The 24,150-nt window shown below is 35.6% G+C and overlaps 1 protein-coding gene across 8 annotated transcripts in view; it reads left to right on the top strand.

Moving 5' to 3' along the window:
• Positions 1-24,150, top strand: part of YAF2 (YY1 associated factor 2) — a 78,395-nt gene that overhangs the window by 19,095 nt on the left and 35,150 nt on the right. For 2 of the 8 annotated variants that reach the window (XR_006381426.1, XM_044229237.1), the window contains one exon: positions 7,012-7,083. The exons of 2 other annotated variants lie outside the window; for them this stretch is intronic. Coding sequence is in view for 1 of the 6 variants with exons in the window: in XM_044229237.1 (XP_044085172.1) it covers positions 7,012-7,083 (72 nt within the window). In the remaining 5 variants the exon portion in view is untranslated. Of the gene's footprint in view, positions 1-1,705; positions 1,778-3,308; positions 3,366-6,950; positions 7,084-7,176; positions 7,190-24,150 lie in introns of those variants that run through there. 4 more of the 8 variants (XR_006381421.1, XR_006381423.1, XR_006381425.1 and 1 more) reach the window with 4 other exon arrangements.

Here is a 24,150-nt window from a genome sequence, read left to right as displayed (position 1 = left end):
AAACATCACTACGTTTTTGTGATGGTAGAAGAAGAGTGTCCCATCAAGACAAGGAAAGAATTAGAGAAGGGGAAATAGGGAGAAGGAAACCTAGGGGAGTGTAATGTTACAGAAACAGGGAAGAGATTTTCAAAAGGAGAGGATGTCAAAAGGTGAGCCATGTCAAATGGCCTTTCATCAGATAGAATCTTAATTTTTCCCTTGCCTTCTGTGTAATGTTTAATAGGTGTTAAAATTTTTAAGTTTTAACAAGATAATCGTGCATAATGCTTGTTCTAGGCTTTTCATGAAAGCTACAGTAGTTCCATCTATATGTTAAATAGAGGAAGTTAATATTGATAGGTCCTGACAGGAGAGGAGTAAAACTATGTTAGTAATCTAACTTTCTCAAGGAAGAATGCTCTGATTATTTAGTAAAATTTATCATTAAGCCTGTACTTTTACAGGTAGCTCCTCATTATAGGTACAAAAATTAATAGACCTAATTTAAATAATTGAGTCCATCTTGGTACCAAGAATTTTTTAAGTGCTAAGTAAATGTAATTGCATAATTGTGCGGGGGAGCATGTATGGTTTAAAGAAGCTCTTCTGTTTTTAGAAGGAATGAATCATAGCACTCTATTGATCAGCTAACCAAGGAAATCACAGCACTTTTCATAAAACTGTGTTTGGTTCATAAAGTAATAGTTATCTGTGGAGCATATTGGGTTTGATGTGGTTGTTGATTCAGATTTTATGAGTGTTGAATAACAAAGTTATTATTTAGAATATAGGCAGTAGTTTGAAAACTATCACTGTTGACTTCAGACTGTATTGGAATTTATGTTAGAAAAATTTGCCATTTTTAAATAAAATCAGTTGTATACAGAAAATGTGCACTTAAACGTTTTACAGATGGTTATTAAGAATTGCTTTGAAAACTAATACAGGTTTTAGAATTTGGTCAGATTAATTTTAATATCAGAAGTTGAGAAAACAATTACAGAGTAAAGAAAGGTTAGACATGCTGGCATAATTGTAGTCATTGAGAGTACCATTAGCTGTTATTTTTGTGTGTTAACTTGGATACTAACTATAGTTGGTGTATAAGGGATTACATATGATGCTCCTAACATTTTGGACTAGGATTAGAAAAATGTTTCCTTGGACTAGAAGCTATAAAGAATAGATGATATTAACTGTCAATGGAAGTATACCATTTTAAGATACAGTTTATAAAATGTGCTTAATTAAGGGACCTGGGGTATCTGTTAAATTAGGAAGATCAAAATATTATTGAAGATCAATTAATGTGATTAAGGTATCCTTAGGAAGAATGAGTAGAACATAAAATGATGTAAAAGAAAAACCACACAGCATTATAGCAGTGTATAGTTGGTTAATATTTAGCATAGTGTAAGAGGTGGTACAAAGTAAGATGCTGTTTGATGGTCCCTAGAATACTTTATTCTGGGGTCATGGTAATGTAGTCATTATTATATTAACTAGTTCTTCACATCATTCAAATAAAAAAAAGTAATTTGTAGACGCAGTAACTGGTTTCAGGGCTGCTACTATACCCTTAGTCTGTGCATTATGCAAGTCTCTGTTAATGCTTTGGCCCTGTCCGAATATGTTGATAACTGGGAAGGAAATACTCTGACTTATTAATCAGTTTGGTGAAATTGGTTGATAGAATTCTGTCATTGAATTGTATCTGCTTTAGCTTTAGGTTGAATTTTTGGACCTAAAAACCAAGAACCAGATCAAAATTGGGACCCCATCCATCAATTCATAGGTATTATTTTTCTTAGTTCCCATTTAGACAGCTAATTGGCTTTTGATTTATCACTTTTAGCTTAATACTAATTACTTATGTAAAGCTTTCTATATTAGTTATCTATTTGTGTACTGTATAACAGAATACCCCAAAATCAATATCTTATCCCTTCACCCCCCTTTTTTTTTGAGTCGAGAATTTGGAAGCAGCCTATCAGGTGATTCTGGCTCAGGGTCTCAAGCTTAACTGAGGGAGGATCCATTTCCAAACTTACTCACGTGTTTGTCAGAACTTAGAACACCTGCTTCCAGGTTACTCATGTGGCTGTCAGCAGGCCTCAGGACAGATGTTGGCCAGAGACCTCAGTTTCTTGGCCTCATGGGCTTCTCCATGGGGCTGCTCACAGTATGGCAGCTTGTTTACTCCAAAGCAAGGTATCTGAGCGAGAGCCCCCCCAAGCGAAATCCAGTCTTTTTATAAACTAATTTTGGTGTGATATCCTGTTACTCTGCTAAATTCTCTTCCTTAGAAATGAGTCACTAGGGTGCCTAGATAGCTCAGTCGGTTAAGTGTCTGCCTTCGACTAAGGTCATGATCTCAGGGTCCTGGGATCAAGTCCCACATCTGGCTCCCTGCTCAGTGGGGAGCCTGCCTCTCCCTCTGCCTCTGCTGCTCCCCCGCTAGTGCATGCCCTCTCTCTGTCAAATAAATAAATAAAATCTTAAAAAAAAATTCTTCTGTCCAAAACAGGGGTTCTAGGGAGATAGATCTTTGCTGCTATCATCCTTCCCCTTTAGCTTCCAAACAATTTGAGTATTAGTACCTTTACCATCAAATGTCAGTCAAAAACATAAATAAATACTGTTTTTCTCGTATTTTAATTTTAGGATGTGTCAACAGTTGTAAAATTCTAGCTTATAAAAATCAGGTATTTCAACATGGAAAGCAATTTGTATAAATGTTTCTGGCAACTTTTGAAGTCATGTAACTTCCTTTAGTATAGTAAGTCTAATGTAATACCTGTTTTTTTTTTTAAAGATTTTATTTATTTATTTGAGAGAGAGACAGTGAGAAAGAGCATGAGCGAGGAGAAGGTCAGAGGGAGAAGCAGACTCCCCATGGAGCTGGGAGCCTGATGCGGGACTCGATCCCGGGACTCCGGGATCATGACCTGAGCCGAAGGCAGTCGTCCAACCAACTGAGCCACCCAGGCATCCCTAATACCTGGTTTTGTAGTATTAGCAGATATAATCTATACATTGGTGTGATTATGCTATTAATTAGTTTAGTTTTGTAGTATTAGCAGATGTAATTTTTATATTGTATTAGATAATAATTTATATATTGGTGTGATAATAATAGTGATTTATTAACTGCTGCCTGAAATATTTCATTAGCTATTTCCAAATTATATGTATTTCTAAAAAAAAATCACAAATGTATAGCGGTATTTGGAATTCAGTTTTAATATTAACATGTTCTTATGGCTTTTATGCTGTTAAGTTGTGATTCCTAATTAGTAACATAAAGTACTTTGTTTATCTTGCAGTATAAAGAATATGGTTTCAAAATAATTGTGCCAAAATAAATAACAAACCAGAAATCTGTAAGTTTAGAATTTCTTTATGTATTTCTTTTAGTCCTTAGATTATATCCCTCTAAGATATGTAGAATTATTTGAAAACCATTTCTGGGTGGTTATGTCAACAGTTTGATGCATAGTGAGATTCTGGGCATTGTTTCCAAATGTCTGTTTGCCTGTTTGTTTTATTTATTTATTTTTAAAGATTTTATTTATTTATTTGACAGAGATCACAAGTAGGCAGAGAGGCGGGCAGAGAGGCAGGCAGAGAGAGAGGAGGGGAAGCAGGCTTGCAGGCTTGCTGTTGAGCAGAGAGCCCAATGCAGGGCTGGATCCCAGGACTCTGGGATCATGACCTAAGCTGAGGGCAGAGGCTTTAACCCACTGAGCCATTCAGGTGCTCCTTCAAATGTTTTATTTACCTTAATTCGTTCTACTGTCTTGCAAACTAGGTTCTATTGTTACCTTATTTTACTGATGAATAGAGTTTTTGCCGTCTTGATTTTAAGTTAATTTACGTTAACAAGAAAATAGTACTAGTTTTGTTTGTTTCTCTGTGGGTTGCTGTAGTGGGATAAAACTGAGGGAAACTGAGGGAATGGAAAATTTTAATTAGGAAGTGGAATTATAATTTGGGGACCTTGAAGGTAGTATATCATGAGACTGAAAGGGCAATAAGTCATAAAGGACTCAATTCAATTCAGATATAAACATACATCCCCCCATGTTTGTTTACATATGAGCCATCAATAACATCACTTAAATATGTGTGAATATGTATATAATATTAAATTTTGTTATGCTGTTACAAGATTCTAAGTCCAGGATTTACTGTGAACAACCTTCTACAACCATAATACCTTACATTAGAATTTTAAATCTTAATTGATAATTAGAATATAAAGTGCCTGCAGTCATCACAACCAGTTGTAATTTAAATTGCTTCTAGCTAAAATATAATGTTCAAACCAGTGAGTAATATTGGAAGTGAAAGTTAACTACCACAGTTTTTTCTGACCAGTTTTTTCACAAGTTCAGATTGATTTTATGAAGTAGATTTCCATTACTGAAATGCTTGATTTTCATTCTTAATTACTGAGTACCTTTTTGTGGATAAGTGTTGTAATTATTAGAGCTTACACAAGATAGTTTTGAATAGAGCAGCCTAATTTCTGGAATTTCTTTTCTAAGTTATTTTGATAAAATCCATGTAAGTTGAACTTACAGCATGATAACAAACAGCTTTCAATGCTGGTCTCTAAGTGACCATTTTGGTTACTTTAAAATATTTTCAAGATACTTTAATTTTCTTGAGTTACTTGAAAAATGCAGTTGATTCTTTTTAAAAAAATTTTTTTTAATTTTAAAGATTTTTATTTATTTTTTTGACAGAGAGAGACACAGTAAGAGAGGGAACAGAAGTAGGGGGAGTGGGAAAGGGAGAAGCTGGCTTCCCGCCGAGCAAGGAGGCCCATGCTGGGCTCCATCCCAGGACCCTGGGATCATGATCTGAGCTGAAGGCAGAGGCTAGATGACTGAGCCACCCAGGCACCCCCAAAAATGCAGTTGATTCTATTTTAAATTGATAAGATGAGTCTAAGTGGAGACTGAATTTGCTATAAATAAAAATTGGAAATTTTTAGTTCTTAGTGACATCTTTTATTCTAGTTTATACCAAAAGGATGAAATATTTGGATTATTGCACCTTATCTGTTTTATTTATCCAAACATGTAGGACCTTTGCACCAGGTGCTTGTTCACTCTCAGGTAATAGTAGTTAATTAGGAATCTAAAAGAGGTGACTAGAGGAGACCCTTTTGGTATTTATTTCTGTATTACAGTTAGAAATGGAGGTCTGTATAGTGTCCCTGTCTGCGTGAATGAGTCATTTAAAAACAAATGCAGCAATTATTTTTTAAAACTCAGACTTATTTTAAAAAGCATATGATTTTTTCCAAGACAGTTTGTATCTTTAAATTAAGTAGGAATAGAGCAAAAATCTTGACATGTGAAGTCAACCTTACTAAATACAAACATCTCATAATGAGTGAAATGTAACATTTTCATTAGAATTACATTTTCAACTTGTTTTTGTTGAATGATAAGTTTATTTGCCGTTTTATCCTATTTACTTTTATTTATTTAGTATTTAATTTTTTAAATTAACATATAATGTATTATTTGTTTCAGGGGTACAAGGTCTGTATTCTCCTTACTTTTAAAACAAAGGAAAAGCTGGGGCACCTGTTGGACTCTTGGTTTCAGCTCTGGACCTGATCTCAGGGTTGTGAGATTGAGCCCCATGTTGGGCTCTGAGCTCAGTGTAGAGTCTGCTTGAGACTTTCTATCCCTCTTCCTCTGACTACCCATGCTGTACTTGCACTCTTTCTTTCTCAAATAAATATTTAAACAAAGGAAAAGCTATACATTATCTTTGATTTGTTTCCATTGAATTAAGAATCATAAAAACCTTATTTTTTTGATGGTAGTAGATGATTATTTAGCAACATAATGGTAAGAGGGAGGAGTATTACTGAAATATATCTGTAGCTTCAACAGGAACTAGTGTTTGAAGTCATCATTTCTGTAGTATATTAAAGTAAACATGCACCTGATCATTATGTATTGAGTTAAAGGTAATAGAATATTTTCATGTGAGCTTGAAGATGAAATTCTTCTGAGGAGACCTTTTTTTTCTTTTTGTTAGAAGTCAGTGGGTTTTTGTTTTTTTTTGTTTTGTTTTTAATGACAGGACCATTTTAGGCAGTTATTTAAAAAGCATAACAGTTAATCAAAACTATGGCCCTACTACTTTGTATAAGTTATTTAAATTAAAATCTGTTGTTATTGTTATTTATCAGTGGCCTGGCATACATTATATGTGTGTGTGCTTGTTTCTTAGAGGTGACAAATGGCTATTTTAAAGACTTAATGAGTGATAAAAGGGAATTGTATTGATGTTTTTTGTCTGAAGTCTCATAATTTGTTAGTTCACTGTGGCCTCTTCACCAAAATTTGCTGAATGTTAATGACAGTGCTAGTTAAGAAATGGCAGATTTTGATCAACTAATTATCCTTATTACTAATATTAAAAAGTGGTGGTGGTGTTTCAGTAAAATGAATAGTCTAATAGCTGTTATTTTTGTATATTAAAATATAGCTGCCATTATAGTGGGAATTTAAAAACGAAACCATTCAAATCATACTATCTTTTCCTTCTCTTTCTTTTTTTTTTTTTTTTTTTAAAGATTTTATTTTTATTTATTTGACAGAGAGAGATCACAAGTAGACAGAGAGGCAGGCAGAGAGAGAGGTAGAGGGAAGCAGGCTCCCTGCCGAGCAGGGAGCCCGATGCGGGACTCGATCCCAGGACCCTGAGATCATGACCTGAGCCGAAGGCAGCGGCTTAACCCACTGAGCCACCCAGGTGCCCTTTCCTTCTCTTTCTGATAGTGCCAGACGTTTCTGTTGACATTGTGGTTGGCAAATTGTTTTTGTGTTTACTTTGGGGCATGCAAGTGCAGTTATTTGGTGAATTTACGTCCCTTTCCTCTGTAGTTCTGTGTATATTAATAATCTCAAATAAAATTAATCTTCTTATTCTGCTAGAGAAGAAAAAGCTGGATCACTTACCAGTAACTGGAGTTCTCCTATTGGGTAATCTCCACAGATCCACATTCTTTGAAGTTATTGTGAATGCCTCGAGGACCAAGGAACCGTTGAAATTTCCAATTTCAGGAAGGTAAGCAAGTGCACTGAAGCATGTCTCTAGCATCTCCCAAATCCCCTCCCCCCAACTTTCTTACATATACGTCTGTACTGCATGCCCCCTCAGTTCCAGTGGATGCCCATCAGGAAGATTCTCATGCTGGACAGAAGGGCAAGAGAGGTGGATCTGTGAGGGAAAAGACCCAATAGGATAACTCAAGTTACTGGTGAGTAATCTAGTTTTCACAAACTTGAGATTTTTTTTCTCACATTTCTTCTCTTTTTTTCTCATATTTCTTCTCTTTAATTACAAAGAAGAAAGTTGTTTGAGATAGCTTCATTTTGTTAATTTGATATAGATTATGGAATTTATTGTATGGATGATAAATACCTCATTCTTAATGGGTGTATGAATAAGTGTGACAAGGGGTCATTTACATAATAGCTGTTTATAAAAATTTTGTGTCTCTTACCTTTTGGTAAATAGTGTAATACTCAAAGTAACTTAAGGAAGCCATGTGTTGAATTATTTTATAATTTCCTTTATTTGTGATGTTGCTTTTATATGAAGTAAATACTTAAACTGTAAAATTTATGCTTATACCAAATTTGGCCAAATTCTTTTGGCATAGTACTGAACAACAAAAAGTAATTTTATATTAATTGACTAGCACTTCTTACTGATATGCTTTTCAGTGTACCTTTTAACTTCATTATAGGTATATTTGGGAGATAATTCAGGGTGTGTTACCATTTTGTTTACCACTTCCTTGTTCATAATAGGTGGACTTATTAATGTGATGGGTGGCATAGTTGGTTCTTTATGAGTCTGTTCTTCCACAAGTACCAGCCGATTTATTGAACTGGCGTATAAATGTTAGAACTGGACAGAATTCCTTGCTTCTGATTTCTCTCTTTCTCATTTACTCTGCCTTGTTACCAGTTTATCCTTTCTAAAAGGGCACTTTTAACCCATAAAAAAAACTGTAGTGGTGCTTCGCTCAAGTTGTTTTATTTTTCATCCATTTGCTGCGTACTTAAGGCCTCTCATAATCCAATCCCATCCTGTTTATCCAGCTTTTATTTCTTCACTTTGAAACTTTTTTTTGGTCTTACTTGTTTACTTGTTATATTTACACTTTGAGGCTTGTGCCTTACCATTTTTAAAAAATGACTTTTTATTTTACTCTTCTATACTCTAGGTTTGAGATCAGGTTCTATCCCTTAACACAATTCCTTTTGTGCTAGTATCTCTCTGTAACCTCTGTTTCCTCGGTAGAAAAATGAGATTGCTATGAGGATTGAATTAATTAATTTGTGGAAGGTACTTAGAACAATGCCTAGTAGCACATAGTAAACACTCTTGTTAACTATTATTTGAATGTAGGTGGAACACTGCTGTGAATATGGATATAATTTTTGTCTCTATGACACAGTTTAGCCTTTAAATATTAGCTGTGGGTGCTATTCCTATTTCTTTGATATGAAACTCTTAAGATGATTTGTATGATCATGGAGAACAAGGATAGGATTTTAATCGTTTTTAATTTTATTTAGTTCCTAACATCAGTGACTGGGATTAAATTATACCCATTAAAAATGGTTTTTTATGTAGTTGATAGAAAAAGCTTACTTTTTCAGGAATATATTTTACCAGTTTCCTCATTTATAAAACAGGGTCATTTGGCTTATCAGTCTTGTTTGTATTGCCAGTTTTTCTTAAGAACAAGTTTTTTCCCTTTGAAACTGGAATAGTGAAATTATAGTTGTTTAGTGCAATATAAATTTCTTCTATGGGACGTTAAAATAGAATGTATAGTTTTGAGAGAGTTAACTAGTTTGGCTGCACTTTAAGACTTTGTGTAGTGTTAGAAAACAGACTGGGAGTTCAGTGTACTTGATTTTTGAGGTTCAAATATCAGAAGATTATTGCTTGATTTTCAGAAATGTTTGGGCTTAAGAATACCTGTCTGAAGAAGCAGTAGGTGAAATCTAATATCAGGTTGCTGAAGAGAGGGAATGACAGATTGAGTGTCACTTTTAAATAGTCACCAGAGAACCAATTCAGGTCCAATTAGAGAAGCCAAAGTAAAGGACATTTAGGTGACTTAAGTGCTTGTTTTGAATTTCCTTCTGCACACCCAGCTTCATTGTTTCTTTGGTATGATAGTGCTGTAGTATATTAAGAATATCCTTATTCTTTATTCTTTAGGGATACATGCTGAAAATTTTAGAAGGAAATATGATGGGTTCAGAAAAATATTATGGGTATTTGGGTGTGTTGTGTATATGTGTATGTAGAGAGAAATACAGAGATAAAGCAAATGTGACAAATGTTAATAATTTTGAATCTGGGTGAAGGATATATAGGGTGTACATTATACTTTCAGCTTTTCTGTGGTTTTGATATTTTTCAAAAGTTAAAGTATTTTAAAAAGAATTGTATTGTGTTTCAATTTCTCTAATTCTAAAATGGGAATAATAGAACTTATTCTTTCTATGCCTTGATACAGGTAGGCACAGTGGGGGAACCTTTGGTAGAATAGTACTCAAGAGAACTTTTAAGAAGTGAGTTTTTTTTTTTTCCTTGACATTAAAGAAGAGTTTTATAGCAGACAACTTTCAAAGTACATTTCACATAAAAGCATGTTAGCTTAAAATATAGCCTTTTTTTTATTCAGAGCATATTGCATTATAATTGAACAAGAGCAGTCAAGAAGCAGTAAATATGTAGAAATATATGAAGTAATTGAAATAGAAAAATATAGCTGGCTATAAAATAACTCCGTAAATAGAAAAGGAGATTAGACCTAGCTGAAGAGAGAAGTTGTTAATTTCAGGATAAAACTGGTAACTCTTCCAGGACACCTACAACAAGATAAAAGAGATGAAAAGAATGGGGAAAAAAATGCTAAGCCTGGTTAGGGTTCCAGAACAGGGAATACAGAGAATGGTGGAGAAGCAGTATTGAAGAAAAAATGACTAAGTATTTTCGAGTTTTTTTAAAAACTGGAAATAGTTGGTAATTAGAACTGAATCATAACAAAAGCATTGTACCTGGGTGGCTCAGTGGGTTAAACCTCTGCCTTCAGCTCAGATCATGATCTCAGCGTCCTGGGATCAAGCTGCACATTGGGCTCTCTGCTCAGCAGGGAGCCTGCTTCCCCCACTCTCTCTCTGCCTACTTGTGGTCTCTTCTCTTTTTCTCTGTCAAATAAATAAATCAAATCTTAAAAAAAAAGCATTGTATCAGAACTTGAAGGGTACAGGAAAAGTGGTGCGTAAGGATGAATTTATACCTTTAAATGTGTGTATTGGGTTGAAAGAAAATAAATGAGCCAGATATTTGACTCAAAAACTAAAAAAAAAAAAAAAAAAAAAAAGAAAAAGAAAAGGAGAAAGTAAAAGCTAAGAAAGAATGGAGAAATAAAAATAAAATTTGGTGAAGTAGAAAATAACAATAAAAACAATAGCAATCTTTATTCAAATCAGAGCTGGTTCTTTTTAGTTGACTGAGTTCTGGACATCCTTCTCAAAAAACAGATGATTCTAATAATAAAATTTAAAATGAGATATGACTACAAACACAATTATAAATTTAAAAATCACAAGAAATCACATATATAAGTATATATATTACACACATATTTATACATGCACATACACATACATGTTATGTGTGTGTGTATATATGTGTATGTGTGTATATTTATATTTTTATATATATACACATATATATATATTTTTTAATTTAGGTGAACTGGATTGTTTTCTAGAGGAAAAAAATCATTCCAAATTGTAAAGAAAAAAATCTAAAGATATTTAAACTCCATTTAAAAAAAATTGAAGTTGTAGTAAATTTTCCCCAAAGGATTAGGTTTTTAAAAATAAAAACTTTAGGAGTGCCTGGGTGGCTCAGTCAGTTACGCATCCAAGTCTTGATCTCAATTCAAGTCTTGATCACAGGGTTGTGAGTTTAGACCCTATGTTGGGCTCCACGCAGAGTGTGGAGCCTATTTTAAAAAATAATAATAAAAATAAAAATGGGGGGTACCTGGGTGGCTCAGTCAGTTAAGTGTCTGCCTTCGGGTCAGGTCATGATCCCAGGGTCCTGGGATCGAGCTCTGCATCAGGCTCTTTGCTTGGTGGGAAGCCTGCTTCTCCCTCTCCCACTTCCCCTGTTTGTGTTCCATCTCTGGCTGTCTCTGTCAAATAAATTAAAAATATATATATATATATTTTAATTTTTTTAAAAAGATTTTTATTTATTTATTTGACAGACAGAGATCACAAGTAGGCAGAGAGAGAGAGAGAGAGAGGAGGAAGCAGGCTCCCCGTTGAGCAGAGAGCCCGATGTGGGGTCCATCCCAGGACCCCGGGATCATGACTGGAGCCGAAGGCAGAAGCTTTAACCCACTGAGCCACCCAGGTGCCCCCCCAAAATATATTTTTAATAAAAAATAAAAATAGAAACTTTATTGAGCTATAATTCACAAATCCTATCATTTATCCATTTACAATGTACAATTAAGTAATTTTTAGTTGTGCAGTCATTACTCTGATGTTTTAGAATATTTTCTCACCCCAAAAAGAAACTGCTATACCTGTTAACAGTCAGTCCCAATTCTTCTCACTCTTCAGACTTAGGCAGCCACTGATTTATTCTGTTTCTGTAGGTTTGCCTACTCTAGACATTCCATATAAATGGAATCATTCAATATGTGGCCTTTTGTGACTCACTTCTTTCAATTATTATGTTTTTAAGGTCCCGCCATGTCATACCCTATACCAGTGCACTTTATTCCTTTTATGGCCAAATAATATTTCATTCTGTGCATGTACCACATTTTAATTATCCTTTCATCATTTGATGGGTATTGGATTTTTCTGCATTTTTTGCCTATTGTGAATAGCTGCTGTCAGCATTTCTGTACAGATTTTTGTGTGGACATAAATTTTCATTTCTCTTGGATATATACCTAGGAGTGAAATTACTAGGTCGTATGTAACTATGTTTAACCTTTTGAGGAGCTGCCAGACTGTTTTCCAAAGTGACTGCCATTTTATTTTCCCACCAGCAGCTTATGAGTTTTCTAATTTTCTACACGCTCACCAACACTTTAATTATCTTTTTTATTTTATCCATCCTCAGTGTGTGAAGTGGTATCAGAGGAATAGTTTTAATTGTGATATTTATAATCCTTTTTCAAATATACTTTTGTTGAACAGATAATTCTATTTTTATATAAAATGACCCAGATAATAGAAAAAGTGGGAAAGCTATCCTGCTGTTTATCAGACAAGTGTACTCTGGAAACCTAGACTGGAAAGGATATACAAGGGAAAATACATTCAATCTCATGTATGAACAGAGACATAAAAATTTTAATTAGGGTAAGAATGTAAGGATAGTTCAATATTTGAAAATTATATCCATGTAACTTATAATATTTAGGGGAACAATTTCTTTTTTAAGGATTTATTTACTTTTTTGACAGAGAGAGGGAGAGAGAACAAGCAGGGGGAGCATTTGGAAAAGCAGATGCCCCAATGATCAGGGAGTCTGACATGGGGCTTGATCGCTGAGATCATGACCTGAGCTGAAGGCAGGTGTTTGACTGAGCCACCCTGGTGCCCCAGGGGAACAATCTTGAAAGATTTAGTGAAAGTTTATGATAAAACTCAGTGCCCATTAATGTTTTGGGAAAAAAACCCTTAAACCATGACAAGTGAACTTTTTGCTTTCTGTAAAGTCTGTCTTTTAAACTGCCTTTCAAATAGCAATATTATGCTTAATAGTGAAACCTTAGAAACATTTCCATTAAAGTCAAGAATCAGACAAATATGTCTTTACTAATAAAGAAAAAAAAGAACTAAAATCCAAAAGGATTGGAAAAGAGGAAAAATGAGTTGAATATATTTCTAGAAAATTTTTTTAAAAACATTGTACTGATAAGAGAATTCAGTGTCACTAGATACAAGATCAAGATTCAAATTGACAGTAGCCAGTTAGAAAATAAGTAATTTCTCCTAGGGGCACCTGCGTGGCTCAGTGGATTAAGCCTCTGCCTTCAGTTCAGGTCATGATCTCAGGATCCTGGGATTGAGCCCTGCATCGGGCTCTCTGCTCAGCGGGGAGCCTGCTTCCTCCTCTCTCTGCCTACTTGTGATCTCTGTCTGTCAAATAAATAAAAATAAATAAATAAAATAAAAATTTCTCCTGTACAGTGAATTCTATAAACTACCTGAAGTGATATTAAAGGACATAAGATTAGACCAGTAAAGGCAGAATATGCCATATTTATGTTAAGTATAAACATGGTTTAAAAAATTACTTCTCTGTGATTTATTATACATATAATTTTTTAAAAAATCCCAATAGTATTTTTTTTTTAAAGATTTGACTTATTTATTCAACAGCGAGAGAGGGAACATAATCAGGGGAAGTGGGAGAGGGAGAAGCAGGCTACCCGCTGAGCAGGGAACGTGGTGCAGGGCTCGATCCCAGGACCCCAGGATCACAACCGGAGCTGAAGGCAGACACTGACTGATCCACCCAGGCCCCCCCCCCAGTAGTTTTTTCTTTTTTTCTTTCTTTTTTTTTTAAAAATAAAAGACCTTCATATACAAAAGTAAAGCTACAATAACCAAGACAGTTCTGCAAGAAGAACAGTGAGGAGGGGCTTGCACCATTGTTTAGCAAGACTGATTTTAAAACTTACAGTATTTAGAATATAGTACTACATAGTGATGAAAAAGAATCAACTGCTGTACACAACATGGCATGAATCTCCCATGCTTAATGTTGAGGAAAAGAAATAAGAAACAAAATATTACATAATGGGGCACCTGGGTGGCTCAGTGGGTTAAAGCCTCTGCCTTCGGCTCGGGTCATGATTCCGGGGTCCCAAGATGGAACCCCGAATCGGGCTCTCTGCTCGGCGGGGAACCTACTTCCCCCTCTCTCTGCCTCTTCCTCCTTGTGATCTCTGTCTGTCATATAAATAAAACAAAATCTTTAAAAAAAATGACATTTTGTATGATGTCATTTATAGGAAGTTCAGAAACAGCTAATCTGTGGTATTAGAGATCAGAATAGTGATTATCTTGGAAACATGGTTCTAATTTGGAGGGAGCATTCTGGAGCATGAGAAGTGTTAATATATATATCTATGTTGGATCCCATTGGGATATACATTATTTAAAAATCAAACTGTACACTTTATGTAAATTAAACCTCAGTAATAAAAGTAAAATATAAACTTATGGTAGTTAAAGTAGTATAACCTTAATACAGGAAAAGACAGATTAATAGAGAGTTCAGAAATGGATCTATACATATTTGAGAAGTTGGTAAGAGCTAGAGATGACATTTTCTATGAGCCGGGAAAGAAAGAGTGGACTGTTGAATAGGTTTTCTATATGGGATTAGGGAATACTAGGTCTCTACTTCAAATGATATGCAGAAGTCAGTTCTATTTGAATTTTACACTAAGTGTAAACAGCTATTTGATAAAGAGCAAAGTATAGAAGAATATGTGTCTTTAGGATGTGTGAAGTGTTCTTTAACAAGTCAAGAAAAGAAGATAAGGACATTAAGGATAAAGGATCTGACTACCTCAGAAAGAAGAACTTAGGTTTACTAAAATAGCATCATAAACCAAACTGAAATGTGAGTGGCACAACTGAGAGATAGGTATAAGGTCTGTAATACCCAGTGGATTCGTGTCCAGAATATATAAAAAGGAAAATAATAAGACAGATGATACAGATGCAGAGAAAATGAACAATGGATATTAAGGCAATTCACAACAGAGGAAAGGAAATTGGAATGCCTAATGAACCAAAAAGATGCTTAGTCTCATTTGCAGGGAAATGCAATTAAAAACTTATGAGCCATTAGTTTTTACCCATTAGCTCAAGATCGGGTAAGTGTTACACAGTTGAAAGGTGCATATCCTAGTATCGAGAAATTATTGTTCAAGGTATTATTAGTCTAGAGAAATTTACACATTTGCCCAGGGAAATTTGTGCAGGAATATTAATTTGGAAAAAAAATCTAAATATCTGCCAATAGGAAGCATAGATCAATAAAATATAAAATAGTTAAATAACAGAGAATTACCAAGTCTATGTTTAGATTTTTATCATGGGTGACTATTTTTGTACTTTAAAAAAATATATACATTGTTTATGCCCAGGAATTGTTTTAAGCATTTATAAACAATTATTTTAGTCCTCATAAGAACTCAAAAATAGACACAGTTATTATCTCCATTTTATATACGGGAATACTGAAGCATACGGAGGCAAAAAACTTACCTACTTTCAAAGGTGGTGAATGGCAAAGTGGAGATGAATCTCAGTTGCCTGGCCCCAGAGTCCATTATGCCATGCTGTCTTTCGATGTGTTTAAATAGGGAGAGCGCTCAGAAATGTAAAGTCAAAGTAGAATGTGTACAATGCGATCTCATTTACACCAAATTCATGAGGGTGGTTACCTCGGAATGGGGTTGGTAAGGGAGGGATATCTAGTGATAATGGTGAAAGCAAGCTTTATGGAACTACATATTTTTCCTTAAAGAACATGTATATAATAGCTTTTAAACACCTACAGTTAATGTATATATAAGCTTATTTTTATAAAAAAACAAACAAACCTAGAAGGATTGATCACTGAGTTGGGTGCTAGGAATAGGATAGGTTTTGTCCTGTCTCTTTAAGGAGTTAAAAGTTTTATAGGAAGGAGATAAATAACTGTAATTCAATATGTTATATATAGATCTGTTTTCTTCTTTGTTTCTCCATCTCCCCTTTCCCACCCTTTCCTCCAAATACAAATAGAGAAGGGGGAAACATCCTCATTTGGGGCATGGGAAACAGGCAGTGAAATGTCAGTGGCAATTCTACACCCTGTTCTTTTACAAAACTACCAGAGTGTAAGCTTGTGGTCAGAGATTTAGCTTGTTCCCCATTGTATCTCCAAAACTTAGTATAGTCCTTGTGCTTAATTGAATAACTGGTGTGCTTCCCTCTCAGTTAACAAGCACTTAAACCCAAATTCCTCCTTAGCCATCTGGGACGTTTTCCATTAGTTCTGTTTCTTCCATTGATTACCAGAATCTATGGCAGTTTGATGCCTTAAATTGATGCCAAAGAGCTTTGACTTGAGAAATATTTTAATCTGTGGGAAATTTTGCCTTTTTAAAATTCATTTTATTTCCATTGTGCTGAGTCCAGTACATTTTTTTTTTTTTTTTTTTTTGAAAACCCGTAGTCTTCTAATATGGGGATAGTACAGTTGTTTTCCTGTATTCTCTGTCTTTGGGTCAGTGCTGTCTTGTACAAGTATTTATGTTCTATTTCTTATTTGTGAAATTCTTAATTTCCTAAAACCACATTCTCCTCAAGTTTCTAGATGGATCGTAGACTGTTGCCAGATGGTATTAGTGTTTATAGTGTGAAAATCCTAGTGTCTTTTAAAATTTCTCATGATAACCTCATAAAAAATAGTTGCTGTTGTTTTCTTTCAGCCTAATGAGAGGTATGTTTTCTTTGGTAGCAAATTGGAGTCAGTGTTAGGTGAGAATCTTTCCCAAAAGAGCAAATGTGAATACATTAAAAATTGCTGAGAATGGGTAAATTTGAATAAATCATAGTGAAAGATGTTTATTTTACTTTGTAAATTTAACAGTTCGATTATAATTGAGACTATCCTAAAACAAGGCATGTTACTCTGCTGGATGGATTTAGTTAAACTATTGGTCAGATCCTGTTCCATGTGTACATAGTGCTGCTTTCTTACTATATAACCCTTTTGCCAGAGTAACATGAAGAGAGCCTGGTTACCATTTGGTGGAACAAGCCTGCTGGCTCAAGCCTCTGCCCAGAAATTTGATTCAGTCTCTTTTCTGGACAGTCTGGTAAGCTCTCATTGTTCTTCATGTTAAAATCATCTTATTCAGGATGTACCCAAGAGAAACTTAATACTAAAGGAGGAGACAATATTAAATTCAATGAAAATGTTAAAATAGTTACATTAATTGAAGACTCCACCTTAAAGATGACTAATTTTTTTTTTTTAAAGATTTTATTTATTTATTTGACAGAGAAAGATCAGAAGCAGGCAGAGAGAAAGGAGGAAGCAGGCTCCCTGCTGAGCAGAGAGCCCGATGTGGGGCTTGATCCCAGGACCCTGAGATCATGACCTGAGCCGAAGGCAGCGGCTTAACCACTGAGCCACCCAGGCGCCCCAAGATGACTAATTTTTAGTAACACTGTCCAATAGAAATATAAGAACAAAAGGGAGCCATACATGTAATTTAAAAATTTCTCATGGCCAAATTAAAAAAGTGAAATGTAACAGATGAAATTAATTTTAATACTATACTATATTTAACCCAGTATATCTAAAAAATTATCTTTCAAATCAGTGGGATATTTTATGATCTTTTTTATACTGAGTCTTTGAACTCTGGTCTATATTTTATATTTATAACACATCTCAATTTGGGCTAGCATGTTTCAAGTGCTTAATACCCATATGTGGCTTCTGTATTATATAGCGTAGACTTCGAACATTTGAAAAAACATTTGGTTATGTATATTTATCCTTCTGTTACTTCTCACTAAAGGTGCTTTGAGTTTCTTTTTTCTTTTATTATTTACCTGTTTGTGGGTGCTCAACTTTACTGTTGATCATTGGTAACCTGAAACCTACTATCCATTCCTATGTTTGACAGAACATTTAGGTTTTACTGTAGTATTCCCTGATACCTCGGTCTACTTAATTTCTTCATATATATTTTTAAAGATTGTATTTATTTGAGAGAGGGAGCAAGAGTGAGTGGGGATAAGGGAGGGAGAAGAAGGGGGAAAGAATCTCAAGAAGACTCCGTGCTGAGCATGGAGCCTGACGTGGGTCTTGATCCCATGACTCTTGAGATCATAACATGAGCTGAAACCAAGACTTGGATGCTTAACCAACCAATTAAACCTTCCAGGCACCCCATACTTCCCTACAAGCTTCCTATAAAAAGCTCCTGCTTTTTATCAGAATATTAGATTCAGACCTTGTATGTAGGCTACTCCAGGTGGGATTAGACATTATTGCCTTTGTCATCTCCCCAGCAGGGTAACAAACCTCTTCTTTCTTCATTTAAAGTCATTGTTCTGAACCAAAAGTATTCCTTATATGATGACTTTTTTTTCAAGGAGGAAGTCCAACTCTTTATGGGGATTGGGTATCTAAGATACTGATCGCTTGAAGATTTCCAAACAAATCAGTTTTTCTCTGTTTCTTCCCTCGTAGATACTATGAGAGTGAACATGTTGCAAAATAAAAGAATATCTAAGGTATAACACATATGACTTGACATTTTGATATCCTCTTGATTTCACCTTTCCTAGATGAAGATTATTTATGAGGATTATTCTCAGCAAATGAATTTATGACCTCTAATAGTGATTATCTCTGTGTCCCAATACCAGAAGAAGAATCTTCTATATTTCATTTCAAACAGTGCTCTTGAATGGGATTACTTGAACTCTGAATATATAAATGCCCAGATATTGGGGTTTCTTGAGCTACCTGCTTTTTGTTCTTAATTGTTATTTAACTTTCATACCTCTTTGAAATTTCCAGTATTCTCAGCCTACCTCTTTTGTTACTCTATCTCCTTCTAGCAGAATCTCGATCCCATTCTGTTTCCTTTCCAGCCCTGCTATGCAGGCATACCCATTATTGTTGGTAGGTATTGCCAAGTGCAGTGAACAGAGCATTTTTTAAGGTAGGGTTTTTTAGCAAGTGTGGTAGGGTATGGTGTGGAATTAGCATTGGAGGGTCTAGTCTGTTGTTAAAGTGAAGCATAGAATATTCTCATTCTCCCATCCACTGTGACCATTCATCCTGTTTAATTTCATTGCCTCTACCTAGGTGAAAGCAGATAGTTGCTAATTGTGGTCGCTGGTATGTTGGGCAAGTTTTTGAGTTAGAGGCCTAGAACACTAGGCAGCATGTAGTAGCAACTGACTATGAACAAACTAAAGACTGACAGAAGAGGGTTCTAGGATTAGAGCAAGGAAACACTGGATTTGTTTTATTCTTTTCTTTCCTGTATTGGATAGTTCGTCCTATTTATGCCATCATGCTAATGTTCAAAAGATTCAGGTTTAGCTTCATCTTTGAGTATTTACTGAGACTGGTGAAGTCCCAGGTACTTTGTTAGCAGTGACCAAGATGGACATGTGCATTCTCAAGCAGTGGTTACTTGTTATTCCCCTTTCAGTGTCCAGGAGCTCATTCTCTACTGCCTTTAGGTCCAGGTCAGAGGCCTCAGCTTAGTTTTTGAGTTTCTGTAGTAGAAACTAGAAACTGATGGCCAATTGTACCAGTTTGACTCTTAGTTTTGTTTGGTCCCCTCAGTGTTGGTCTACATCATGTTTCAAAGAAATTGAATTGCCACTGTTAAAAGTTGAGGAAATTTTTCTCGTTATTTTAAATTTCCTGCATTTTATTTGTTTGTTTGTTTGCTTGCTTAAAGGTTTTTTTGTTTTGTTTTGTTTTGTTGTTGTTGTCACTAGTTGGAAGGTCTAGCAACCTTGAGTCTTGTTGTTCATTGCAACAGTTTAACCCACTTAGAGGGGACTTTGGCTCTCCATAGTTCTCATCACTCCCTGGTTGTCTCCTGGGTGTTGGTTTTGCCTGGTCCTTCTCACTCATTTTTATTAATTATCTAGTCTCTGTAGATAATTGAGTTTGTAACTCCTGTCCTAGGTAATCTCATATCTCACTACTCTAAACTTTCTTTTCTTTCATATGAATTTTTTAGTATGGCCAAGAGACATCCTTATGTAAAGTCTATAGTCCTTAACATGGCTTACAAATCTTTTCATGGCTTGATTCATGTTTATTTCTTTAGCCCTAGCTCTTACCATTCATTCCAGTAATGTTATGCCTCAGCCGTATCCACCATCCCCCTACCAGTGATGTGCTGTATTGTGTTTCTAGCCTTTGTACACACTCTGATCTCAAATACTATTTTGTCTTTCCTCTCAGCCTCTATCCCCACTGCTTACCACCTCCCACCCCGAGTTTGGTTAATTCCTGTTAATTTCATGTCTTAGTTTAGATGTCACATGCTTCAGAAAGCCTTCCCTGTTCTCATGGGATCTGCCTTGGTATTCATCCTATATATTTCCATAACTGCCTGCGTTTAACCTAGTCTTAGCACTTGCCAAGTGTTTTTGGTTGTCTGCTTTCCAGACCTGCTCTAGACATTTTTATTTTTAAAGATTTTATTTATTTGACAGAGAGAGATCACAAGTAGGCAGAGAGGGAAGCAGCGGGGGTGGTGAAGCAGGCTCCCTGCTGAACAGAGAGCCCGATGCAGGGCTCTATCCCAGGACCCTGGGATCATGACCTGAGCCAAAAGCAGAGGCTTTAACCCACTGAGCCACCCAGGTGCCCCTGCTCTAGACATTTTTAAGAGGAGGTCTTTATCGCTTTTGATTCCCAAGGCCTGTCATAGCATTGGTTATATAGTAAATATTTCTTTAATGGCTTCTTTCTCTAAGTTCTTTTAATAGTTTCTGAGTCTTTGCTTATGGAATTTCTGTTGTATGGAATACTCTTTTTATTCTTCAAACTCTTGTTCATCCTCTAAGCTTCAACTTGGCTGGGGGAGGCTAACCTAAGCGTTTTTTTTGTTTGTTTGTTTGAGGACTAATTTCAGTATCTATTTATCTTTCACTTCTTTAGGTTCTGGGAATACTTTTAAAAAAATGTCTCATTTTAGCACTTGCCATGGTTTCATGTACATTAAGTTATATTTAATGTACGGTATCATTCTTAAAGTGTTATTTGCCAGTAACTTGTGCTTATTAGTAGATTGCTAGCTAAAGTAATTTAGTGATTAGATTCAGTTTATGAGCCAAGGTGCTACTATCTTAAATAATCTCCCTTGTTTATTGAGAATTCTGACATCTAGCCAGAAGTTTTATATCTCTACCGAAATTTCTTCTCCCGCTTTTCCCATAACAATAGTGCATGTATCTTAATTGCTTGGTTATTTTTTCCGTTTTCTCACACTCAACTGTAAACTAAGGGTTGAAACCATGTCTGCCTTGTTATAACCACCTGTTGGCATATCTTAACTAATACTGGAGTTGAGAAGATCTTGATATTCACCGTGTGCATGTTTAATATGTGACTATAAGACCGTGTTTTCAATAAATTAGGCATGAACATTTCTCTTTTTTTGCATGATAATTATTAGGCAATTATGTAGGTGACTCTACTTTGTGTCTTTTTGGAATTTCACACTTTATATGTGCAACATTGAACTTAGAGTTCTCTCCCCTAATTCTCCCTCCCTTGACACATTCTCTCTCTCTCTACTTCTTTCTCTCGTACCTTCTACTTCCTGCTGTTCATCTGCAAATCCTATATGCTATACCTCCAAAATATATTTAGAATCCCACCTCTCCAGAATACATCTCTCACCCTCACCTGTTGGCACCCTACTATAGGCTACCATCATCTCCTGCTTGCCTATTATAATAAGTTTTTAATTGGTTGCTGTGATTATAGTGTGCTTTCCTACGATCTGTAGTCTAAATAGCAGCCAGGTAGTTTTTGTTTATTTTATTTTTTTAGTTTCCAAAGCTCATTTAAATTTGATCCTCACAAACCCCTTTTTAGACTCACTATTATTATGGTAATTATTATTGCAATTATTTTACCAAGAAAGCAGAGTCCTTGTAGGTTAAGTGACTTACATGAGAACAGAAGCCATTCATTAGTAGAGCCAAAATTTAATTACAGAGCTTCATGTCTCAGAGCTTTGCCTTGTGGTCCACAAATTCTAAATGTGATGACTTGAGAATCCATAAGGACATTACCTTAAAGTCTCCCCTAGGCAGTTTTCCAAAGGGATATGTCATTCATACTATTTATAGTCAGTTTTTTTTTTTTTAAGATTTTATTTATTTGAGAAAGAGTGAGCACAAGGTGGGGAGGAAGAGGAGAGGAAGATGCAGGCTCCCCGCTGAGCAGGGAGTCTGATGTGGGGCTCAATCCCAGGACCCTGGGGACATGACCTGAGCCAAAGGCAGATGCTTAACCAACTGAGCCACCTAGGTGCTCCTAGAGTCACTTCTTAAGAGTGGTTTTAAGTTCACAGTTAAATTAAGCAGAAGGTACAGAGATTTTCCTTACACCTCTTGCCCCCACAGCTGCTAAGTGCCCCCCTCCCATTATTATCTTTCCCCACCAGAGTGGTACATTTGTTACAAATGATAAACCTATACTGGTGCGTCATTATCCCGCAAAGTCCATTGTTTATATTTGGGTACACTCTTAGTGTTTATATTCTGTGAGTTTAGACAAGTATATCATGACATGTATCCACCATTATAGTGTCATACAGGATAGTTTTACTGTCCTAAAAATATATATATTTTTAAAGATTTTATTTATTTATTTGACAGAGAGGGATCACAAGTAGGCAGAAGGAGAGAGAGATGGGGAAGTAGGCTCCTGCTGTGCAGAGAGCCCAATGTGGGGCTTGATCCCAGGACCCAGAGATCATGACCTGAGCCAAAGGCAGAGGCTTAACCCACTGAGCCACCGAGGCGCCCCTGTCCTAAAAATCTTTGATGCTCTGGCTGTTCATCTCTCTCGTCCCAATCCCTAGCAACCCCTGATCTTTTTACTATTTGTAGTTTTGTCTTTTCCAGAATGTCATATAGTTGGAGTTATATAGTATGTCACCTTTTCAGACTGGCTTCTTTCACTTAAGCAATATCCATTTAAAGTTTATCCATGTCTTTTGATGGCTTGATAGCTTATTTCTTTTTAGTACTGAATGATATTCCATTGTCTGGATGTACCACATTTTATGTGTCCATTCACCTTTTAACAAGTTTTGATAATTATGAATAAAGCTGCTATAAACATCCATATACAGGTTTTTCTGTGGCCATATCAGCTTTTTTGGGTAAATACCAAGGAGTATGATTGCTGGATTATATGGTAAAAATATGTTTAGTTTTGCAAGAAACTGCCAAAGTATCTTCCAAAATGGCTGTTCCTTTTTGCATTCCCACCAGCAATGAATGAGAGTTTCTGTTGCCCTACATCATTTCCAGCATTTGGTATGAACAGTATTCTGGAATTGGACTATTCTAAAAGGACAGCAAGATAATTTTTATTTTAACTTTAGTCAGGTCATGTTATTCTCTTTTTCAGAACCTTCCCATTCTACTTTGAATAATATTCTATGTTCTTTCCATTTTTTTCAAAAGAATGTCTTACATGATCTGGTCCTTTGGACTTCCTCAAACTACTTTTACCATTTCCTTTCTCATTCATTGCAGCTGAGACATTTTGGCCATCTTAGTGTTCTTCAAATATGCCAGCCTTCTGCCATAGGGCCTTTGCAATTGGTCTTGCCTTTCCTGGGATTTTTCATATCTAGATACCTCTATCGCTTACTCCATCACTTCATTTAGGACTCTGCTTAAATAACCTTATTGGTGGTGCTACTTTGATTTCCCTGTAGAAAAATAGCATTTCTGGGTGCCTGGGTGGCTCAGTTGGTTGAGGGATTGCCTTCAGCTCAGGTCACGATCCTGGAGTTCCTGGATAAGAGTCCTGCATCAGTGTTTCTGCTCAGCCGAGGGTCTGCCTCTTCCTTTGACCTTCCCCCTCTCATGCTCTCTCTCTCACTCTCTCTCTCAAATAAACTCTTTTAAAAATAAGAAAGAAAAATAGCATTTCTGTGTAGTTCTCTTTTCTCATACCCTGCTTAATATTTCTGCTACTACCTAAGAATATTTCATGTGCATGTGTGTGTACATGTATATATTTGCATATAATTGTGTGTGTGTGTGTTTGTGTGTGTGTAAGATGTATATGTTTGCCCATCTTTACTAGAATGTTTGTGTGTATGCTCCATAAGGGGATATTTCTGTACATCTATAGAATAGAACATGGTATATAAATGGTGTCTAGTAAATGTTGAGTGAGTGACTGTATTATACCAAAAGATGTTTTAGCGTTACTGATTTAGAATATTATGGTAGGACACAATCATATACG

Source organism: Neovison vison, chromosome 12 (assembly GCF_020171115.1).
Source record: "Neovison vison isolate M4711 chromosome 12, ASM_NN_V1, whole genome shotgun sequence".
Classification (NCBI taxonomy): Eukaryota; Metazoa; Chordata; class Mammalia; order Carnivora; family Mustelidae; genus Neogale; species Neogale vison.
This window is presented reverse-complemented; position numbering and strand designations above follow the sequence as displayed.